This window comes from Thalassophryne amazonica, chromosome 16 (assembly GCF_902500255.1).
Source record: "Thalassophryne amazonica chromosome 16, fThaAma1.1, whole genome shotgun sequence".
NCBI lineage: Eukaryota > Metazoa > Chordata > Actinopteri > Batrachoidiformes > Batrachoididae > Thalassophryne > Thalassophryne amazonica.
The window spans coordinates 77,747,886-77,764,218 of NC_047118.1; the positions used below are offsets into that span (position 1 = coordinate 77,747,886).

Sequence of the window (16,333 nt, forward strand, 5' to 3'; positions counted from 1 at the left end):
TTGGCGCTAATTTCAAGATGTTCAAAATTTAGCAACAAGGATTTTAGAGGCGTGTGTGGTGCTGACAAGGCTGCTAAAAGCCCATTATCCGAGCACACTGGCATCTATGAGGGACCGGAGAGGCTATTTTTGGTGCGGCTGCCCTCTTGTGCACACAATTGCACTTGCTCTGTGCGCCGGATGCTGTATATAAAATAATTATTTTGTAGCGGATTAATCATTTTCTGCCAACCTTGGATGTTGAAAACATCTCTAATCACTTCTGGAATCACAGAAGACTGTTTCATCTGGACGCTTTTTCTCCCCCCTCCTACTCCAAGAGGAACATATTTTGGAACAGGCTCAGCCCTTTTGTGCACACAATTCCACCTGCTTTTTTCTTGCCTCTCTCCTGCTCTGATTTGAAGCAGATAATAAAAGATAATTATTCATTATGTTTTTATTTAATACCTTGGTAAATCAGTTGCATGTTCATTCATTCTTAATGGATCAGGAGCTCCACTGTGTGTGGTGCACTAACGCAATGACTCGGACACTGCAGAATGGCAGTGCACGCATGCAAAGAGCGATTTTGCAGACATAAGTGGATGAACACAAAGTTAAACGTGGGATCACAGTGTGAAAATGACTGTTTAAAGCCAGTGAGAGCCACGGATGGAAAGGAAGCCAGTGAGAAGGAGCGCAGAGGCGGCTGACCAGGAATGCACAGAATGGCAACGCACACAAAAGAGCGATTTTGTAGACATAAATGGATGAACACAAAGTTAAAAGTGGGATCACGGTGTCAAAAGAAATAAAGCCGAAGCACAGAGGCGGTGGTCCAGGAACCTGTGTTTCAGTTCTAGCTGGTCTGGTGCATTTAATAATTCGGGAACACAGGTGGACAGCAGCTTGACGCATGCTGCACACTAGCCGGACTGTACTGGAGCATCTATTTTGGACTGTGTTTAAAAAAATGTGACATCTTGAATGGATGCTGTGAATTGAAACCCATACTTTACAGGGACCAAGTGTAGGACGGCTGGAGGTTTGGACCAAACCCATGCCTAATGTGCACCAACGTCACATTAGCATAGAGCTACATGGATCATATGTGGCTTGGCGTGGATCATATGCGGCAACATGAGCCACTTGAGGCTGGACAGGGCTCAAATGACAGGTTGGTCGTGGCTCGCTACAGGCTGATACGTGGCACATGTGCGGTACAGAGAGGCACGTAGAGCGCCTTAGTAGTGGATATGTGACGCTTAAAACTTGGATCATTCTTCAAATAATCGCTGACACACTCATGCATGGCTCATTATTCATGGCTTATCATTCGGTGGGACCAAGGCGTCACTGACACTTTTATACACGCACAGTGATTACAAGCAAACAAATCACAAGTGAGGATGATTACATTTTGTAGCCATTCAAACTTGCTGTGTCAACTTGTGTTGCATGTTATCAGGGCCAAAATCACCATGGGATATAAACCTTTGTTCATGGTCATTTGTGTTGTCATTATGATTTAAAAAGAGTAAAAACAGTTGTTCCTGACCATAAATGGCTTGCACACAACACCTAAGCATGAGTGGGGAAAAAAAAAAAGTTTTGTGTCATCATTCATATTCTCTGAAAAAATGGCCATAAAAATTAAAAATCTGCAGGATATGTAAATGTTTGAGCACAACTGTATCATAATGCTTGTTCCACCATGCTTCACTGTCTTCACAGTGTACCGTGGCTTGGATTCAGTATTTGCGGTCATCTGATAAACTGTATTGATGTGTTACTGTACTTACAGATAACTTTAGACCTTCTTTGATCACCCTGGAGCTGATCGCTAGCTGAGTTTTTGTCATTCTGGCTGTTATTTGATCCCTTTGAATGAGGGTTTTCTGTTTCGTCATGTCTTTCTGGTTTTGTGTTGCCATTTTTAAAAGCATTTGAGATCATTGTAGCTGAGCAGTCGGTCATGTAGTTCTTTATTTTTTCCTCTCTCCAGTCAACTTTTCATTCAAAGTACGTTTTTCAGATGTTCTTCAGTATGTCTTCTTCAGTATGTTCTTCAGAACATTGTCTGGAACAACCCATTTTACTCAGATTTCCAGAGAAATTCACAACAACCAGCATGAACAACATTTGCTGCCTTTGTCCTTAAATAAGGGCCACCTGTTTGAAACCTGTTTTTTCACAGAAAGAAAAATGCAAACACTGCTTTTTTAATTATTTTTTTGAACAGCCTAATTTTGTTTTTTCTTCACTTTCTGTAAAGTAATAACAAATTTGATACATTTTTCTTCGTGTTTTGATTTGGAGTACAATGTGTAGCGTTCCAAATGCATTTGTATGTATGCAAATAAAAGCTTTGTATCCAGTTGTTAAGTGTGACGTAACGCATCATGTGATTTTCAACTTCCAGCTCCAAACAAAAAAGGCACGCTGTCATTAACATTGAGAACTGCACTGAGACGATCTGATCAGGCTGCACTTACACTGCTGCACACGGACAACAGCATTAACATGGCAACATAAAACTCTTTGTATATTGTGCCTAAAACTCTCCTGGATTTTAACTGGGTTTTTAGACGTTGTTACTACGTTTGTTTTGTGTAAAAGTGCCAGAAGCTCAGGTTGTTTCTCCGTTATTTTCAATGGGAGTTGCTGCGAGCTACGATCGCTTCCTGTTCATGTCGTTCGGGGAGAAAGTGAAGTTTGCACTTTAACGTCCTGTTTATTTTAATAAATAAATTTTTTATTAACAAACAGACATGTAGATTTTACCTGTGCATAATAAAATATGTAAAGTAAAAGAAAAAAAGTTTTATTAAGTGTTCTGACCATAGAACCAGACGAATGCGGTTAACGGAGGTGGAGGCGGAGAAGGGAGGGACAGAGGTTTGAGCACACTGTAAACACAAACTAAACTTAAACTGTAAATCCTTAAAAGGATCAAACAGACGTAACTTTAATTGTAAACTTGGAGGTCTTTGGAGCCGGAAACAGATTTCTCACGTGATGCGTTACGTCAGACCTTAACAACCAGATAAGGACTTTGAGTTTTACTCACTTTTCTAAAACGTACTATGATTTTGAACACAACTGTAAGCAGTTCCTTAGTGAGACTCGCATGAGGAGTATCACTTACAGTGTGACGGAACATCAACTATGACATTTTTGGTCATGTAGTGTGTTTCTCTGGACATGATCCAGACCACAGGTGCCTCAGTGTTGAGGAACCCAGCAACTGGAGAAGGTCAAAGACACGTCCACATTTCACCTGGCTGCAGCAGATAGATGGTTACTTTGGAGAGGTGGAGATGAAGCGGTTGTCTCCCTGGGTGGTTGCCATTCAGGGACCAACGATGGTTTCATAGTGTGGTGCATGCAGCATCAGCACATACTCCCAGACTTCAGGGTCCATATACTGGTGGAGATTGAGACGTTTTGAGCCTGACGCTGAAAAGTACAGTGTGTTTCTACTTGCTTTGCATTGTGAGAAACCAGCATTTCTCGAGACTACAGTATGTAAAATTTTGAAATAATGAAATTTTTTTTTTTTTTTTAAGGTGTGCTGCTTTGGATCAGCCCCCCCCCCCCCCCCCACACACACACACACACACAGCTCTTGTGGATCCTCAGTGTGTCATATGTGTTACTCAGCTGAACTGCATTCTGTTTGTAAAAAAAAAAAAAAAAAAAACGGCTTATGTTGACGAGGTTTGAGTTTTTGTTGCTATGTTGACAAGCAGTGCTACGGTTAATCAGAAGGTGGTGTGGTTTCATTCCAGAAATACGCAGATGGGGAGCGTGTTCAGGTGGAAAGTCTCCTGGATGAAGCGTTCCGTTCCTTGGAAGGAATCCGCTCCCAGGTTGTTGGTGGGATTGAAAGCCAACTGGATGCTGTGATGACCAAGGGCCAGGGGCTGGTGGATCATCTGGAGGCGGAGCTAAGCCAGTTGATGGACAGGAGGGCAACTTTGGAAGACCAAGCCATCAGTCAGGATCATATAGGCTTCTTACAGGTGACGAATGAATAATTGAAATAATCCTATTTGCGATGGATGCAGAGCTCCAGCATGGAGATAATAAAAAATATAACACCACTACATTTTATTGAGCGCTCAAAATGTTACTGTGTGCACACAAGATTCAGTTACTTAGTGACAGATGTTACTACTGGGTGTTTATCTGAAACATAACATACAGAAACGCAAACATTGAGCACAATAAATTTTGTTAGCTGAGAGAGAAACGTGTATGTGAGCCAGCACCTTGGGATTGACTCTGAGGTCACGACCACCATATGACCTCAGAGTGACCACAGATACGTAAATGTGTGTGTGTGTGTATTATACATGCATTAATGCAAGTGTTGGTTTGAATTCACCAGCACACATGTTCCTAATGTGTGTACCCCACTGGAATACAGCGTGTGTTTCTCTGTGATGCTGCCATAATCTGTGTGCAGCCAGCAAAAGTGATGTTGCAGGGCAAAACTGTTGACTGTGACTTCTCACCCTGACTCTCTTCTCCTCAGAGCTTTGAGGAGGCCACAGCTCCTCTGGCTGCTGAGAAGCCTTTTGTGGACGAAGACATGGAGTTTTCCTTCCACTTTCAGCTGGGGGACGTAAAGACTTCTCTGGCTGACATAAAAGAGAAGATGGATGAGATCAGGATGGGAGAGACTCAGCCTCAAACTTACCGCAGGTCCTGTAAGTTTTATCTGTCTCTGCAGTTTGTGTTTAACTGATGTAAACTGCTCACACCGATGGAAGTAGGTTGTGTCTGTAGTTTTGTCGTTTGTGGCTTTCGCGGCTCTGTGTTTCATTAGATTCGATTGAATTAGATTAGATAGAATTTTGTTGATCCCTTGGGAAGACTCCCTTAGGGAAACTGAGATTCCAGCAGCATTGTATACCAGCACACAGGGTAAGAAGCACACAGAGTATCAAAAGTGAAAGTAAAAAACTAATTGCAAATATAAATACACAGATATACATAACAGAAATACTGCTCGCTACTTGTTTACTGGCTACTACTGTTCCTCTCCTTCCCGTCATCTGTCTTCCTATTACTATAGGAAAAAGAAAAAAAAGTAAAAAAGGGGGTGTTTACAATAATAGTAGTGTGGCATTCAGTCAGTGAGTTTGTCAATTTTGTGGAACAAACAGGTGTGAATCAGGCGTCCCCTATTTAAGGATGAAGCCAGCACCTGTTGAACATGCTTTTCTCTTTGAAAGCCTGAGGAAAATGGGACGTTCAAGACATTGTTCAGAAGAACAGTGTAGTGTGATTAAAAAGTTGATTGGAGAGGGGAAAACTTCTACGCAGGTGCAAAAATTTATAGGCTGTTCATCTACAATGATCTCCAATGCTGTAAAATGGACAAAAAAAAGAGACGCGTGGAAGAAAACGGAAAACAACCATCAAAATGGATAGAAGAATAACCAGAATGGCAAAGGCTCACCCATTGATCAGCTCCAGGATGATCAAAGACAGTCTGGAGTTACCTGTAAGTGCTGTGACAGTTAGAAGACGCCTGTGTGAAGCTAATTTACGTATTTGCAAGAATCCCCCACAAAGTCCTTCTGTTAAATAAAAGACGTGCAGAAGAGGTTACAATTTGCCAAAGAACACATCAACTGGCTTAAAGAGAAATGGAGGAATATTTTGTGGACTGATGAGAGTAAAATTGTTCTTTTTGGGTCCAAGGGCCGCAGACAGTTTGTGAGACGACCCCCAAACTCTGAATTCAAGCCACAGTTCACAGTGAAGATAGTGAAGCATGGTGGTGCAAGCATCATGATATGGGCATGTTTCTCCTACTATGGTGTTGGGCCTATATATCACATACCAGGTATCATGGATCAGTTTGGATATGTCAAAATACTTGAAGAGGTCATGTTGCCTTATGCTGAAGAGGACATGCCCTTGAAATGGGTGTTTCAACAAGACAATGACCCCAAGCACACTAGTAAACAAGCAAAATCTTGGTTCCAAACCAACAAAATTAATGCCTCGCAGATGTGAAGAAATCATGAAAAACTGTGGTTATACAACTAAATGCTAGTTTAGTGATTCACAGGATTGCTAAAAAAGCAGTTTGAACATAATAGTTTTGAGTTTGTAGCGTCAACAGCAGATGCTACTATTATTGTGAACACCCCCTTTTCTACTTTTTTTTGTTTTGTTTTTTTTACTAATAGCCCAATTTCATAGCCTTAAGAGTGTGCATATCATGAATGCTTGGTCTTGTTGGATTTGTGAGAATCTACTGACTCTACTGGTACCTTGTTTCCCATGTAACAATAAGAAATATACTCAAAACCTGGATTAATCTTTTTAGTCACATAGCACTACTATTATTCTGAACACTACTGTACACAATGAACTGTAAGACACATGAGTGTATTATAGTTTCCATCTGTAATTTATAAATGTGTAAGTGTTGTACAACCCAAAATCAGAAAAAGTTGAGACAGTACAAAAAATAAATAAAAACTGTCACCCAGAATCAGGTCGTCTGCAAGTGATTTAGCACCAGGTTCTCCACAAACATGAGTTGCATGGGAGGAGAGGGGCAGCCGCATATCCGGCTGCGCCCCAGTCCAGTCACGATCAGCTCTGCTCACCAGGCCCCCCCAGGGGGAGGCCCAGCTATCGGGCCAACCGAAAATCCACGGCGCTTCGGTATCGCTTCGTCTAGGCAGGATTCTGACTTAGAGGCATTCAGTTCTTACATTTAATTTGACTTCTGTTTACTTCCAGGTGGCATGAACCCAAGATATTTCATATTTGTTTTTTTTGTTGTTGTTGTTGTTGTTCTGATCAACTTCATTTAATTTAATATACATCTGTTCCTGCATTTAAGGCCTGCAAGACATCCCAAAAAAGTGGCGACAGATGATTAATGAAGTAAAAATATATAACTGATCACATCCTGCTCTTTCTGTGTGGAGTTTGCATGTTCTGTGTGGGTTTCTTCCGGGCACTCAAATACATGCTGTGGAACACCTACCAGGGACAACAGATGAAAATTAGCTGGTGGCTATAATCTGACTTGTTTATTTCAGTGGATGGTGATTTTGTGAACTTGCACTGTCTCTTCATAAATAAATAAAACAAATAACCCAAAGTTATTTCAAACATTATAATCATGGTTTGGTACAAAAGCAGTGTCCACGAAAGGCTGAGTCTTTAAGTCTGGAATGAACAGAGGATCTCCAATTTGTCAACAAATGCGTGAGGAAAATTATTGTTGTTGGTCTTTTTGTCTGCTCCCCTTTTGAGTGAGTTCACCACAGCAGATCTAGCACAGATCCGCATTGAGATTTGCCACAAGTTTTATACCGGATACCCCTCCTGACACAACTCCAGTTTTACCTGGAGAAACGCACACAGCCCCTGATCGTTGTAAGAGGTATCCCATCCAAGTACTATCCAGGACCCACACTGCTTAGCTTCTGAGATCTGACAGGATCAGACTTACTCAGAGCAGATTGGCTCCATGCGAGCAAATTATTGAAATATTTAAAAATAATATTATTCAAAGAAAGATTGCAGGGAATTTGCATGTTTCTCCTTCTGCAGTGCATAGTATTAATAAACAATTCAGTTCATCTGGAGGAATTTGTGTACTCAGTTTTGCCTCCGTGTCGAGTGGAGAAGCTGTGGATACCATGTGTGCGTGCTTATCAGTACAGTTAATTCTGCAGTCTCTCTCCTTTTGTCAATACAGTAAAACTCGCATATGGATTCAGGTGTCCCAGCGATTTTTGTCAGTTATAATTGAAATCCGTTATGTGACGGATTAGTTACAGTCAGGAGGCATCGAATGATCTATGGGAATCCCCAGCTCCAATTATGCTTCATTGATTAAAAGCTTTACCTTGAATAAGGTAAAGCCTCATTTAATGACAGGTCAGAAACTTTGGCTGAAAAGTGCCGGACATTATGTGCATTAAAAAGGATTATATTTTGTCGCGTCACTGCTGTGGAATAGTACCTTAAATGCTAAAGCCTGATTTATGCATCTCCAACTCTGTAACTCCATGGCCATGCAATGACATTTATGACTCTGTATTATGAAGTTAGGGTTTATTTGCAGACTTTTCTGCTAAATGTATTTGATCCATGTCGAAATGTAATCAACGGCATGCTGCAAATTAAAATATGATGGAGAGGAAGGAGCGAAAACATAAAAATGACAAATCACAGCCTTTTGCAGTCTGTCATTTAGTAGGTGCATGTCACGGGGAGGGTTTGCAGCCATGTAGAGGGCTGTAATCTAAACCGGTTTGGTTCATCACACCCAGGGATATGTGTGAAAATAAACAGCCGGGCTTTTAATCACAGAAATACGGCACCGCTGAGCTTTAGTTCATACATTTATTACTGGGCACGTCCAGACTGCTCTGTTTGGTACAAGGGGTTTTCAGTGGAAATACATTATGACGGGGTGGGACGTTTTGTCCGATGTGAGCGAAAATCTGTTATACAAAATCCATTATATACGGTGTTTATTACATGGAAAACCATACAAAAGCATTGGAACTTTTGCTTCTCTCCGGTGAGTGTGAATAGCTGGTTTATACGATGATGGTTTAGGCAAGTTTTACTGTATATGAAAAAATCCCACTAAGTTTCAAAACTTCACTAATAATCTTCATACTTTTGAAATGAATTATTATTATTCATGACAAAACCTTCCTCAAATGCAGCCTATGGCCTATTCCGGACTCCATCAACCTGCTTTTTTAACAAGCATGAAAACTTATTTCTCTCCAAGTCTGCATCCATGCCACCGAAATTCAGAGCAACATTTCTGTTGTAGACTTTACATATTAAGTTTTTTTTCAACTAAATCGTTCAAACTGTGAGTCTGTAGTGATTTTTCTGGATATTTCTGGGATGTGCGAGATCTACAGTAAACTGTGGAAATCTTGAGTGTGTCAATAATTTAAGGAAGGCAGAGGTTCCTTCAGGTAAGAAACTTCTGCCCAGACGCCGCTGTCATCTTCGTTTCAGCAGACTTCTGTCTCGCTCTTCAGAAACAACCAATCACAGCAGAGCCAGTACCGACCCTGGTTCCCTCCTCCATAGTGCCAAAACCCTCCCCATAGTGCCAAATGTTTTGAGTGAGAGAGCAGAAATCCACTTTGCGCGAGTAGAAATCAGCTTCAAGAGTGCAGGGGCCCGCCGGTCACATATTCCTCCTCGCTCGCAGCACTATTGTCCTCGCTTGGGGAGCAGTTTCCTCTGAGTGCACGCGCGCAGAGATAATTTGCTTGCTCACAGTTAATATCTATGCGTGTGGAATAATATAATACGCATGAATGCATGTTTTATTGTGCGAGTGCTTTTAGCACTAATCTGATGCCATAGTGCAAGCTTTTTACAGATGACCCTATGGTGTTCTACACCAGAAGGTTGGCAGTGTTGTAATGTAACGATGTAGGAATACTAAGTTACTGTACTTAAGTAGAATTTTGACGTATCTGTACTTCGTTATTTACTTTTCTGACGACTTTTACTCCACTACATTTCCTCAATAAAATGTATACTTTACTGCAATAAAAAGTATAAGTGAAAGTAAGCCGGAGTGCAGCTGAACCTCGGGAAGAGATACAGTCCTCTACAGCCAGAGCGCAGCGCCTTTCAACCCTGCAGCATCAAGTGGCATGTTTGACATAAAACAAGTTTAAAAGACCAAAAATATAAAAGATGACAAACATGGATCATCTCCCACTGGAGTCCAGCGCACGATCGGAGTTAAGAGGAAAACTTACTTCAGTACAGACAAAACTGGCTGTTGTGGTTATTTCATTTATTTTATTTATTATTGTTCACGGAGAAGCACTGCAAAAGCCGCGCCACATTTTGGATTTGAGAGCGCAAAGAGTGCCATGTTTGGTTGCTTTGCAGTGGTTGGTGGTGGTGATGCTTGCATTGTTTTTTTTTTTTTTTTTTTTACTTTTCCTTAAATTTGGCACAACTGTTCAGCTATAATGACTGTTTTGTTTCACAAGAGCCTGGCTGTTGTGTTTAACAGAAAAGTGTGTGGGGGGTCTTCCAGGAAAAAGACTGCATCTAATGAAAAATGATGGCAGCTTTCTTTACAGCTGTATGTACATCCACCTGTTGCTCACTCATCCCGTCACCCACCAACTGCTCCGCCACAGGCGGATCCAGCCTGTTATAGGGGCTGAGGCCTCCTCCTTGTTTCTCCAGACACCACACTGGCTTTCTTTTCATGTCAGTGTTTCACTCTCCACTCATCTTGGATTTTACTTTACTCAATACTTTTACTTAAAGTACATTTTATATGAGAAATTTACTTTTAATACTTAAGTACAGTAAATGTCAGATACTTTAAGACTTTTACGCAAGTAATATTTTTAAAGGAGACTTTAACTTTTACCAAAGTCATTTTATGGTAAGATACTTGTACTTTCACTTAAGTATCACTTTGAGGTACTTTATACAAGACTGAAGGTTGGAAGTAAAGAGGAGCAGGAAGAATGGAGAAGCGACGCATGGACACTTTCTGTGTCTGAGCTTATGAAAAGGGGGCGCTGTGTTCTGTGTTTCAGCCTCGTTTGCTGAGTGTCAGCGGTCTGACAGTGTGCGGTCTGACAGTCCCCTCAGCTGGAAAGGAAGCACCCCCAGTTTGAAGAAGGGTCAGTGGACTCTAAAAGGTGAGTGGCACCAATGACAACTTTGGCCTGATGGTGGCAGTAAAGAGATTAACATCTGCTTTGTTCACTGGGGGGGGGGGGTGTATGTGGTGAGGGTGTGTTGTGGGGAGGTGGTGATAGAAATTAAAAATTATTTTAAATAAAAATATGAAATTTATCAGTAGATAAATATAGTTGAACTAATACAGTCTGAAAAATTAATTTAAACTTGAAGAGCAAATCTGTCAAATCATATTAACTGTGCATTTTGTCAGATACAATTAAAAGGGAAGGATATAAAAATAAATTCATCTATAATAACTACAAGGGTTATTGCATATTCCCAGTGCAGGGAAAATGTGTATTGCGAGTTACTTAGTCCCAACCAACATGTGTATATTCAATAACTCAAAAATTCCTGTCACTCAACAAGTCTTACAACATATGAGGACAAACCCTGTTCCTTTGTTTGGCCTGTGCAATAGTCCACAGACATACTGCCACCTGCTGGACGTTTCGTGCATGTAAAATTCCAAAGCAGCTGTGGTTAAAACTCACATGTAGGGTTTCAACGCACTGATCTTCTTGTTATCTTCGCTCTGCTTATATTGTAACAAGCAGCTACATCGAGAAACACGACACCAAAACTGCAAACCCGGGATAAATTATATGATAGAATGTATGCCTGAGGATGGTGCCAAAAATTTGTATTAGTACAGATAAGTGATGGTTATCTTGAAACACAGGTCCGCAATATTTGAGACCTTTGCTACACCTGTGATTTGACACATTGCTCTCTAGTCTGAATCATGAGCTTTGATAAACAAGGTTTCATTACGTCACTGATTCCAAACAAATGGTTCCAAACCTTCCACCCGATTTGCGCCCTCTGGTGATTACTTGTGTGTGTTTCGTCCAATCAACCGTTTGTTTCCTTTTAAAGCAACATGAACCTGAATATACGATACATCAGTGTTATTTAGACTTAATTTTTCAGAATTTCTGTAGTAGTCAGACGACGTCCCGGATCAACACAGCGTTCAGTTTGGAAATGATCTGGTCGTTTCACCTGTCGATCGCCGCTCAGAGCACGGCGCGCCTTCCGCCATTGTGCGCCGTCTTTAAACCGGTTGTAACACTCCTTAATCTGTGTGATCCCCATAGAATCGTCCCTGAAAGCCGTCTGAATCTTCCGAATGGTTTCCACCTGGCTGTCTCTCACAGTTTCTGGAAAAATTTGATGCAGCAAAGCTCCAAATCGTTCAGACATTTTCCTCACAATAAAAATCCGACGAGGGGTGTGGACCACTGCTCACTCAAAGCCTGCTCACAGGCGAATGACGCAACCGATGATAGTTTTCTAACAGACCTCGTATTTCTTAGATGAAAGAAAGCAGTCCTTGTAATGTCCCTAATGTGGAGGACAAAGGACAACGTAGGATCAAAAATTACCCCAAGGTTCCTCACTTTGTCAGTATGATGTATACACATGAACCTAGGCTAAGCGCTAGCTGATCAAATTGATGCTGATGTCTTGCTGGACCAAGAACCATCATTTCAGTCTTATGAGAGTTTAAAAGTAGAAAGTTGTTAGACATCCAACCACTGCTGCGAGACAGTCCTGTAAAGATTTTACAACCCCTGGCAAAAATTATGGAATCGTCGGCCTCGGAGGATGTTCATTCAGTTGTTTAATTTTGTAGAAAAAAGCAGATCACAGACATGACACAAAACTAAAGTCATTTCAAATGGCAACTTTCTGGCTTTAAGAAACACTATAAGAAATCAAGAAAAAACCATTGTGGCAGTCAGTAACGGTTACTTTTTTAGACCAAGCAGAGGGAAAAAATATGGAATCACTCAATTCTGAGGAATAAATTATGGAATCACCCTGTAATTTTCATCCCCAAAACTAACACCTACATCAAATCAGATCTGCTCGATAGTCTGCATCTAAAAAGGAGTGATCACACCTTGGAGAGCTGTTGCACCAAGTGGACTGACATGAATCATGGCTCCAACATGAGAGATGTCAATTGAAACAAAGGAGAGGATTATCAAACGCTTAAAAGAGGGTAAATCATTACGCAATGTTGGAAAAGATGTTGGTTGTTCACAGTCAGCTGTGTCTAAACTCTGGACCAAATACAAACAACATGGGAAGGTTGTTAAAGGCAAACATACTGGTAGACCAAGGAAGACATCAAAGCGTCAAGACAGAAAACTTAAAGCAATGTCTCAAAAATCAAAAATGCACAACAAAACAAATGAACGAATGGGAGGAAACTGGAGTCAACGTCTGTGACCAAACTGTAAGAAACCGCCTAAAGGAAATGGATTTACATACAGAAAAGCTAAACGAAAGCCATCATTAACACCTAAACAGAAAAAAAGGTTACAATGGGCTAAGGAAAAGCAATCGTGGATTGTGGATGACTGGATGAAAGTCATATTCAGTGATGAATCTCGAATCTGCATTGGGCAAGGTGATGATGCTGGAACTTTTGTTTGGTGCCGTTCCAATGAGATTTCTAAAGATGACTGCCTGAGGAGAACATGTAAATTTCCACAGTCATTGATGATATGGGGCTGCATGTCAGGTAAAGGCATTGGGGAGATGGCTGTCATTACATCATCAATAAATGCACAAGTTTACATTGATATTTTGGACACTTTTCTTATCCCATCAATTGAAAGGATGTTTGGGGATGATGAAATCATTTTTCAAGATGATAATGCATCTTGCCATAGAGCAAAAACTGTGAAAACATTCCTTGCAAAAGACACATAGGGTCAATGTCATGGCCTGCAAATAGTCCGGATCTTAATACAATTGAAAATCTTTGGTGGAAGTCGAACAAAATGGTCCATGACAAGGCTCCAACCTGCAAAGCTGATCTGGCAACAGCAATCAGAGAAAGTTGGAGCCAGATTGATGAAGAGTACTGTTTGTCACTCATTAAGTCCATGCCTCAGAGACTGCAAGCTGTTATAAAAGCCAGAGGTGGTGCAACAAATACTAGTATGTGTTGGAGCGTTCTTTTTTTTTCATGATTCCATAATTTTTTCCTCAGAATTGAGTGATTCCATATTTTTTTCCCCTCTGCTTAGTCTAAAAAAGTAACCGTTACTGACTGCCACAATTGTTTTTTTCCTGATTTCTTATAGTGTTTCTTAAAGCCAGAAAGTTACCATTTGAAATGACTTAGTTTTGTGTCATGTCTGTGATCTGCTTTTTTTCTACAAAATTAAACAACTGAATGAACATCCTTCGAGGCCGGTGATTCCATAATTTTTGCCAGGGGTTGTATGTGGACAGGATTTTCAGCAGCTATCGGCATATACAACTGAGTGTCATCAGCATAGCAATGAAAAGCAACCCCAAAATGCCACAGAATGTTCCCAAGGGGTGCCATATACAGGGAAAAAAGCAGGGGACCCAGAACGGATCCCTGCGGAACCCCAAACTTCATACCCCTAAAATCAGTAGTGTTGTTGCACAAAACACAGTGGGAACGAACAGACAGATAAGATGTCAACCATGCAAGAGCAGTTCCAGTAATCCCAAAACAGTTTTCTAGCCTATCAAGTAGAATATGATGATCAACTGTGTCAAACGCAGCACTGAGATCCAGCAACACCAATACTGTAGTAGTATCTGAGTCCATTACTCGCAGAAGATCATTAACTACTTTAATAAGTGCTGTTTCTGTGGAGTGCTGTTTCTAAAAGTAGACTGCAGTGGCTCAAAAAGGTCATTCTCAGTAAGATAGTCCACAAGCTGCTGTGAAACCACCTTTTCCAGAATTTTAGAGCAGAATGATAGATTTGATATCGGCCTATAATTTTTCAATACACCATGATCAAGATTAGATTTATTGAGTAGTGGTTTAACTACAGATTTAAAACAATTTGGAACAGATCCAGAGTTTAGAGAAAGATTAACTATTTCCAGCACAGTCGACCCAAGAATGGGCCAAAGATCTTTAAACAATTTTGTTGGTATAGGATCAGATAAACAAGTTGTGCTTTAGTAGACATCACGAGTTTCGTCAGCACCTAGTGAGATACTATCAAATTCCGTGAATCTAGGTAGCACCTCAGTGGTAGTCCCCAGCTCAATAGCTGGATACAATGACTGGACCAAAGTATGCTGAGATGTGCTCAACCTATCTTCTATTTTCTTTTTGAAATAGTCCAGAAAGTCCTGTGCTGAAAAAGGAGAATGACCAACAGGTGGCTGTCCATGAATAAGAAATGCCACCGTATCAAACAAAAACTCTGAATTAAGTAAAAGGGTCATGTGATTCAAAGTGGGTTTGAAATTGGCATGACTGATGTTGTTGAGTCATCTTCTTAATGTGGAGACATCAAGAGGAAACCACATGTAAACTGTTGTTAGACCACGGAGTAATAAAAATACATGGTGATAATACATGATGTGGTAAGAAATGAGACGGCACAGCAGCACATTAAAAGTTCAAATAAACACTCACTTGTGAAGAGATGTTTTTGGTCTTGTTGCTCTGATTTGTGCAAACACAACATGCACAACTCTTTGGCCTCCTGATGCTGACGTCCCAGCTATGATATGTGTCCTTTTTAAAAAGGTATTAAAATTCACATTTGCAGAAGAGAGCCACATACTGCACGTAATGTTGTGAATGCTTGCCTTGTTGGTGCCCTCTAGCCGTTCCATAATATAACCCTATGACTTGAACAGACTGTGTTACATTTTATCAGATGTGTTTGGATGTTCTACATTATGATGCATTTAATTGCACAGGTCTACTGCCGGACATGTCAGCGTTGTATCTGTGCTATCTGTGTCTTGGATGAACATCGTACACATAAGACCGTCTCCGTCCAGACAGAAACTCAGCAAACAGGTAAAGAAGGAATGATCTTGTCCTTTTAGCAGGAAGCAGCTGTTTGCCATCTGTGGCTCTCTTTGGTCTAATTGTGTTTTTTCTGGTCCTGTAGAAACATAGCCAGGACAGAGCAGGAGATCCTGAACCGGATCAAGGAAACAGAATTTCATGTCACAGACCTAAAGAAGAAACTGGAAGGTGTCAAGGTGAGCTAAACATATGATACCTCATAGACCTGTTATCTCCATCTGTCCTACAACATCCTCCAGGTCCTCCTGGATAATCCCACAGCCTTCCTGGAGGTGTGCCCTGGGATCTACTCTAACTTGAATCTAAATTCAATTCAATTTATTTAGTTTATATAGCACCAAATCACAATAAAACTGCCTCAAGGAGCTTCACACAAGTAAGGTCTAACTTTACCAACCCCTAGAGCAAGCACACAGGGGACAGTGGTAAGGGGAAAAACTCCCTCTGATGATTTGAGGAAGAAACCTCAAGCAGACCAGACTCAAAGGGGTGAACCTCTGATTGGGTCATTCTACCAAAAAGGTAAATTCTGCTCCCGTCTCCATCGTGGATTACTACGCGGCTGGTGTGCGAAAGAAAATAAAGAGAATGAAAGCTTATTACGAGGCTTTAAACCCTCGAGATAAAGCTGTTTATTGTGATCGATGTGTAGCATTTGCTTCAGTGGATCCGTATGTTGTACTGGATAGTGAATTTAATGACGATGTAACAAAGTGGCCGGCAGTTTCACAGCGTAAACTTAATATGACCAGAACCAAGCAGACCGCCTGT

General features: G+C 40.9%; 1 protein-coding gene across 1 annotated transcript in view; it reads left to right on the forward strand.

Moving 5' to 3' along the window:
- LOC117528161 (E3 ubiquitin-protein ligase TRIM39-like) overlaps positions 1–16,333 on the forward strand; it is an 80,175-nt gene that overhangs the window by 32,651 nt on the left and 31,191 nt on the right. The window contains exons 6-7 of the mRNA XM_034190740.1: positions 3,774–4,007; positions 4,523–4,692. Of these exons, the coding sequence (XP_034046631.1) occupies positions 3,774–4,007; positions 4,523–4,692 (404 nt within the window). The remainder of the gene's footprint in view (positions 1–3,773; positions 4,008–4,522; positions 4,693–16,333) is intronic.